General features: G+C 40.4%; 1 protein-coding gene across 1 annotated transcript in view; it reads left to right on the top strand.

Moving 5' to 3' along the window:
* Positions 1-991: 991 nt before the first annotated feature.
* The window catches only part of LOC107600037 (cadherin EGF LAG seven-pass G-type receptor 1-like), a 45,298-nt gene continuing 37,971 nt past the window's right edge, over positions 992-8,318 (top strand). Inside the window, exon 1 of the mRNA XM_016291803.1 lies at positions 992-1,033. Coding sequence (XP_016147289.1) covers positions 992-1,033 — 42 coding nt within the window. The remainder of the gene's footprint in view (positions 1,034-8,318) is intronic.

Raw genomic sequence — 8,318 nt, 5'->3', positions numbered from 1 at the left:
ACGTAATAATATGGGACCCTGAACCACAAAACCAGTCATAAGAGTAAATTTTTCAAAATTGAGATGTATACAGCTCCATCTAAACACTGAATAAATAAGCTTTACATTGATGTATGGTTTGTTAGGATAGGTCAATATTTGGCCCAAGATACAACTATTTGAAAATCTGGAATCTGAGAGTACAAAAAAATCTAAATATTGAGAAAATCGCCTTTAAATTTGTCCAAATGAAGTTCTTAGCAATGCATATTACTAATCAAAAATTAAGTTTTGATATATTTACAGTAGGAAATTTACAAAATATCTTCATGGAACATGATCTTTACTTAATGTCTAACTAATTATTTTTGGCATAAAAGAAAAATCTGTCATTTTGACCCATGCAATGTATTTTTGGCTATTGCTACAAATGTACCCCAGCGACTTGAGACTTTGTGGTTTTGTGATCCAGGGTGACATATGTGTGATTCAATGACTGTTAAAATACAATATCCTCCATCAAAGAGAAATATACAGTATATACTGTATATCTGCATATATTGTTATCCTTTTCAATTTAGCACCAAGTTAGACCTGTGAGAAATCCTCATTTCATATGTACCACCTTCTCTGTGATGAAACCAAATCCCACATCTGCTGTGCTGGATAAAATCACCTGCATTAGTCCGCCTCACTGCCATATCACATAGGGGAGAGGTTTGGGTGAACAGCAATGAAAAAATCACACCGCTGATCATTCATTATAAGTAAGACATACATATGCAGTGCTTTAATGTGCAGATGGATGTTGAAGAAGCAGCCTAAGGTGGAAGCTTCACACAAGTAGACACCTGCCTTTGTCAGAAGACGGGGGACGCATGGTATGCAGCCCGACGCTGAGATCAAGTATGATTGAGATACCGAGTTAGTAAAACACTGGTAGCTAATATTTTTGTCAAACAGCTGACGGGAATCTGAACTGTACAAAACCTCCAGTCTTCATAAAAACAGTATGGCGGTACCTGCCCAAACAGCGCTCTCATCTGTGCCTAAGGTACATGTTTGGAGCCCCACTTGATTTCTGTTCTGCCAGTAACGTGTGGCATGAAGCCAGAACCCCCAGATAGCTGGAACTGCCCCCAACAAACCCTCTGCTGGTGAGGTTACTGCCTCACCAGAGCGGTTTATAGACCTCTGCTGTTTTCACAGAGAAAGAACAGAGGAAAAGTCGGATAACAAGTTCAAAGCGAGATTAGTGATACTTAGGCTAATAGGTTTTAGTCATCAAACACTGTACGTCAGTCATTTGAATTCCACAGTTTCGTTGTTTTCAAGTATCTTTTTTTTGTAGATCGGATATTTTTGTACATTTCAAAAAGTATCTTCGAAAATTGTTTGTTCGCAGGTCTGGGAAATAGCAAAACATAGGGGGATTCTGGGTAATGGCGTCTTTGTCTCAACACAGAAGTCTTTGTTTAGGTCCGTCGGTCAATTTACACCACGCAAAAGAGCAAACCAGGCTAATCTGACTCAAATTGCACCCGGGCGCATGAGGGTTTAAAATTCAAACAAACCCTTAGGAAAGAAACAGTAGTGAGATCTATCTATCAGTTGTTCATCCTAGACAGCAATGAGTTAAAAGAAGAGAAAATGGAGACTTTGTTGAAGTCTCTTGCGTCTCTGACTTTTCTGCTGAGAAGAGATTTCAGGACTTTCAACAATGTATTAAACTGTGCTCAGATGTGTCAAGATGCAAATGCCTATAATCAAAAATCATAGAACATAGTATGAACTCAAAATTATACAAACTGAGAACTCATAATGTGTCCTGAGCTATAAAAGAGCATATCTATAAGCAATATATATCAATTTTTTATTATACTCCTACAATAATTTTTCATTAGCAAGCTATGTATTATATGTATAAAGAAAACGAAAGCCACTTCAGTCAAGAGAAACAATATAAAGACTTGTTTCTGGAATAACATGCACTAATGAATCATGAACAATAAACCCAGGAACATATGTTTCGAAGGTATTCAGTCAATTTTGAAGTCATGTTCCAGGTCACTCTGCTAATATAACAATACGTTTGGTCTCATTCAACAAATCGTGAACCATGTCTTATCAATGCTTTTTGTGATTTTTCGGATTTCTAAAAAACAGTGGTTTTCTGCAGGGTTTGGCAGCTGGAGTGTTGTTATTCTACTCCACTGATTAAGAGGTCAGATAAATGAGTTGGTCAAATCAAGCAGCATGAAGCTGAGCTCCTAAATCAATACTTGACCCGGTATGGGACCCTGAAACACAAAACCAGTCATAAGAGTAAATTTTTCGAAATTGAGATGTATACAGCTCCATCTAAACACTGAATAAATAAGCTTTACATTGATGTATGGTTTGTTAGGATAGGTCAATATTTGGCCCAAGATACAACTATTTGAAAATCTGGAATCTGAGAGTACAAAAAAATCTAAATATTGAGAAAATCGCCTTTAAATTTGTCCAAATGAAGTTCTTAGCAATGCATATTACTAATCAAAAATTAAGTTTTGATATATTTACAGTAGGAAATTTACAAAATATCTTCATGGAACATGATCTTTACTTAATGTCTAACTAATTATTTTTGGCATAAAAGAAAAATCTGTCATTTTGACCCATGCAATGTATTTTTGGCTATTGCTACAAATGTACCCCAGCGACTTGAGACTTTGTGGTTTTGTGATCCAGGGTGACATATGTGTGATTCAATGACTGTTAAAATACAATATCCTCCATCAAAGAGAAATATACAGTATATACTGTATATCTGCATATATTGTTATCCTTTTCAATTTAGCACCAAGTTAGACCTGTGAGAAATCCTCATTTCATATGTACCACCTTCTCTGTGATGAAACCAAATCCCACATCTGCTGTGCTGGATAAAATCACCTGCATTAGTCCGCCTCACTGCCATATCACATAGGGGAGAGGTTTGGGTGAACAGCAATGAAAAAATCACACCGCTGATCATTCATTATAAGTAAGACATACATATGCAGTGCTTTAATGTGCAGATGGATGTTGAAGAAGCAGCCTAAGGTGGAAGCTTCACACAAGTAGACACCTGCCTTTGTCAGAAGACGGGGGACGCATGGTATGCAGCCCGACGCTGAGATCAAGTATGATTGAGATACCGAGTTAGTAAAACACTGGTAGCTAATATTTTTGTCAAACAGCTGACGGGAATCTGAACTGTACAAAACCTCCAGTCTTCATAAAAACAGTATGGCGGTACCTGCCCAAACAGCGCTCTCATCTGTGCCTAAGGTACATGTTTGGAGCCCCACTTGATTTCTGTTCTGCCAGTAACGTGTGGCATGAAGCCAGAACCCCCAGATAGCTGGAACTGCCCCCAACAAACCCTCTGCTGGTGAGGTTACTGCCTCACCAGAGCGGTTTATAGACCTCTGCTGTTTTCACAGAGAAAGAACAGAGGAAAAGTCGGATAACAAGTTCAAAGCGAGATTAGTGATACTTAGGCTAATAGGTTTTAGTCATCAAACACTGTACGTCAGTCATTTGAATTCCACAGTTTCGTTGTTTTCAAGTATCTTTTTTTTGTAGATCGGATATTTTTGTACATTTCAAAAAGTATCTTCGAAAATTGTTTGTTCGCAGGTCTGGGAAATAGCAAAACATAGGGGGATTCTGGGTAATGGCGTCTTTGTCTCAACACAGAAGTCTTTGTTTAGGTCCGTCGGTCAATTTACACCACGCAAAAGAGCAAACCAGGCTAATCTGACTCAAATTGCACCCGGGCGCATGAGGGTTTAAAATTCAAACAAACCCTTAGGAAAGAAACAGTAGTGAGATCTATCTATCAGTTGTTCATCCTAGACAGCAATGAGTTAAAAGAAGAGAAAATGGAGACTTTGTTGAAGTCTCTTGCGTCTCTGACTTTTCTGCTGAGAAGAGATTTCAGGACTTTCAACAATGTATTAAACTGTGCTCAGATGTGTCAAGATGCAAATGCCTATAATCAAAAATCATAGAACATAGTATGAACTCAAAATTATACAAACTGAGAACTCATAATGTGTCCTGAGCTATAAAAGAGCATATCTATAAGCAATATATATCAATTTTTTATTATACTCCTACAATAATTTTTCATTAGCAAGCTATGTATTATATGTATAAAGAAAACGAAAGCCACTTCAGTCAAGAGAAACAATATAAAGACTTGTTTCTGGAATAACATGCACTAATGAATCATGAACAATAAACCCAGGAACATATGTTTCGAAGGTATTCAGTCAATTTTGAAGTCATGTTCCAGGTCACTCTGCTAATATAACAATACGTTTGGTCTCATTCAACAAATCGTGAACCATGTCTTATCAATGCTTTTTGTGATTTTTCGGATTTCTAAAAAACAGTGGTTTTCTGCAGGGTTTGGCAGCTGGAGTGTTGTTATTCTACTCCACTGATTAAGAGGTCAGATAAATGAGTTGGTCAAATCAAGCAGCATGAAGCTGAGCTCCTAAATCAATACTTGACCCGGTTTATTGTTGACTGTGTTGTGCTGTACGGTACAAGGCACACAGTTATTGTGCTCAAAGTCAGGTGATATAGATGATTTTTTTCTCAAATCAGTTGTAAAACCATTCTTCCTTAAGTTATCAGTTCAATGCAACAGTTCATATAAGAAAGGCTGCATGAACAGTTTACGTAGACATTTGTTAGTTCTGTTTCATGAATGAGACCCATTAAAGAAAGTAAATTCCCTAGTTGATTATGTGGCATGAGTGTAGGATTAGACATATTTTCCACAGACATGAATTTCAACTAATTAATCCAATTAAAAAAAAAATTAAATATACATTTTGCTCTTAAATCTTGAATCTAAATCTAAATGTTCTAAAAGTTTGATTAAAACTCAAATTTTTAATTAAACATAAATTTAAATCCTACATATAAATCTACATGTCAAATCCTAATATAATTCTCTAATTATGCTGTAAATATGAAAAATAAAAATATAGATGTTAAGTGTAAATCTTAAATGTAAGATTTATAAGTAATTATCTAAAAATAAGTAAATAAAAAAGCATGCCATACAAGTATACAAAGTGAGTATATATACAAGTGGTTCCAGATTATGAGCGAGATGTGTGTTAAAAGCACCAAGCATGACCACAGATATCCATCTGAATAATACCTCACACCATCATATCCTGCTAAAAACAAGCCAGATTAATGTGGCAAAATACACTTAAAGAGTGTGTTTCCCTTGAAAGACAGACTCCTTTTTTTAAGATCTTTGAAGGTGCTTTTGTCTACTCTGGTCCCCTGATGGGTTTTGTGTCTGATACCACACCCTTTAAGATTCCCATTCTATTCACCCTTCACATTTCCTGAGAAACTAATGAAATATGCCTACGGCTAGAAAACAGACAGAGTGAAAAAAAAATTGTATTAAAGAAATTTTATATAGGTATAAGTGTATAATTTTGAGTAATTTTTTAAACTATGGGCACTTTTGGTGTGTGCTTTTAAAATATAAACATTAAAACACACTTTTTTACGCTCTTATTATTAGAAGATGAATTAAATAAACTGCTAACAATGGCCAGCATCATATGACATTTGTCATCCTTGTCGTGTTGTTATTTTTTATTTATTTTCAATGATATTATTATTATTATTATTTTACAACTGTCATGATCAAATATAATTTCCACTTTCCACAACATTGAATTTCTTTATTTGTATTTCTTTATTTCTTTACAAAAATAAAAATAAAACAATAAAATTACATGTCTTGTACTTCTTTGCCTTGCGTAACCTGGAGACTTTTCCCTTCAGGAACTCAAGCTGCGTCGAAATGCTATGGGAACGAGTATGCCCACGCCACCAGACTTACAAATCCCTGCCTAGTGTGGTAAGCTAAGGCGAGAGAACAGAAGAGCCAGGAGTGGCTCGCATATCTAGGCCATAAAACCTGGCGAACATGAGGGGCGTGGACCAACCCGCAGCGTTGTAGATGTCCTGCATAGACACACCTGCCAGAAAGGCCTTGGAGGCCGCCACACTTCTAGTTGAGTGAGCCTTGACTCCCAGAGGCGAGGGGAGATCAGAGGACTCATAAGCAATGGAGATGGCATCCACTATCCACCGGCTGAGGGTCTGTTTTGTAGCAGGAAAACCTCTCATAGGGGGACTGTAGCACACAAGTAGTTGGTCCGCCCTTCTCCACAGGGCAGCTCTGTGGACGTATGGGTCCAGTGCTCGCATACAATTAGGTTTCTGCTGGTCGGGCTCCCGGAAGGGAGGAGGACAGAAGGCCTGGAGTACGACAGGCTGTAGTGTAGAGGAGGGGACATTAGGGACATAACCCGCTCGAGGGTAGAGGAAGGCTTTAGCCAGACCAGGCTCAAAATCTAGGTTGGAAGGGGCCACTGAGAGGGCCTGCAGATCCCCAACTCTCTTGAGAGAAGATATCGCCAGAAGAAAGGTAGTCTTTATAGTGAGATGGCGAATCCGATATCTGCTCAATAGGCTCGAAGGGAGACCTACAGAGAGCTTCTAGCACCACAGCCAGGTTCCATGGAGGGACGCAAGATCGTACCGGAGGCCTAAGCCTCAGCGCACCACGGAGGAAACATGTAACAAGGGGGTGTCTGCCCACTGACTGGCCACCGAGAGGGGCATGGTAGGCCACATTGGCCGCCACATAGACCTTCAGGGTGGAGTGGGTCAACCCTGTGGAGAAACGGGCCTGCAGGAACTCCAGCACTGTACCAACTGGGCAGTTAACTGGGTCAAGCTGGCGATCTCCGCACCAATAATTGAAAAGCTTCCACTTCAGAGCGTACAGTTTCCTCGTTGAGGGAGCTCTGGATTGGTGGATGGTCTCAACAACCTCGGTTGATAGACCAGAAGCTACGAGTTGTGCCCCCTCAGAGGCCACACCCATAATTTCCACAGCTCCGGGAGGGGGTGAAAGATCGTACCTTCCGCCTGTGAGAGGAGGTCCCTCCTGACGGGAATCTCCCATGGAAAGCCGTCGAGGAGGGAAATCAGGTCCGAGAACCATACTCGGCCGGCCCGGGCCAAGCCAGAACGGGGACACTAGCAGTAGACGGACCCCATCCCGGCGCACTCTCTCCAGAACTCCCGGGAGCAGAGTGATCGGGGGGAAAGCATACAGATGAAGCCTCGGCCAAGTCTGTACCATGGCATCCAGCCCCAGTGGAGCTGGATGAGTCAGAGAGAACCAGAGAACCAGAGGCGATGTCTCTCGAGTCGCAAACGAGGTCCACCTGAACCTGGCCAAAAACTCCATATCTGCTTCACCACCTCACCACCTCGCATCCATTCCCCGGGCCTCAGCCCCTGCCTCGACAGCAGCGCAGCAGAAGGTGCAGATGATCTCCTGCAGGAGCCGGCGCTACCGCCGCGTCACTGGCACAGCGTAAGCCCTTCACAGCGTAAGCCCTTCACATGCGCCTCTGATTAGTGGACAGCTCCGTGGACAGCTCTAGTGCGTTCCTGATGGTGGTGTGAAGTTGTCTAAATAATGATCTCTCTATTATTTGTGTCACAAAACATACTGTATCAGTCGTTGTTAGTGAATCTTTCTGTTGGAGTGGTTTGTGATAAGTTAAGAAGGGTGTGCGTCACCAGTAGTTTCACTTCAGTTTTTTCCAGCAAACAGTGTTTCAGTTAGATGTGGTTGTGTGCAATTAACTCTTGTGTAGTTTTTGAAACAGTACTGCTGTTTGACTGGAGTTCTATGTCAAGCTATCTGACCACTAGGTTGATCCGCAGTGTCCTTTCTCATCCTGCTGTCTCTTTCATACTGCGCTCTCTCAGAGCAGATGGTCAGTGTTTGCTTTCTGCCATGCAGCATCAGCGGTGGGAGACATAGACAGACATGCAGCGCTCGCTTACTGTTCTGTCAACATCTGGACGACTTTAGAGTTTTGCATTGTAGGAATGTGCTGACATTCTGCCATAAGCTGATGAGCTTATGAGGAGACTTTCATATTATGAGCAGTAACTCATGAATACTAATGAAATTTACTAAATACTAACATTGTTTTAAATGCTACAAGTGAATTTAGGCATCATCATATTGTAATATGCAAGGATAGATACATATTCATTTTGAAATCTGCTTTAAAAATGTATATTAAGTGCAGAGGCTGGTGTGACAGCACAAGTCATGTGCGTGTGTGCGCGTGTGCGTGTGTGTGTGTGTGAGAGAGTGTGTGAGAGTGTGTGTGAGAGAGAGTGTGTGTGTGTGTGTGTGTGTGTGAGTGTGTGTGTGTGTGAGAGAGTGTGTG

The sequence above is a fragment of the Sinocyclocheilus grahami genome, unplaced genomic scaffold (assembly GCF_001515645.1).
Source record: "Sinocyclocheilus grahami isolate Dianchi unplaced genomic scaffold, SAMN03320097.WGS_v1.1 scaffold276.1, whole genome shotgun sequence".
Classification (NCBI taxonomy): domain Eukaryota; kingdom Metazoa; phylum Chordata; class Actinopteri; order Cypriniformes; family Cyprinidae; genus Sinocyclocheilus; species Sinocyclocheilus grahami.
This window is presented reverse-complemented; position numbering and strand designations above follow the sequence as displayed.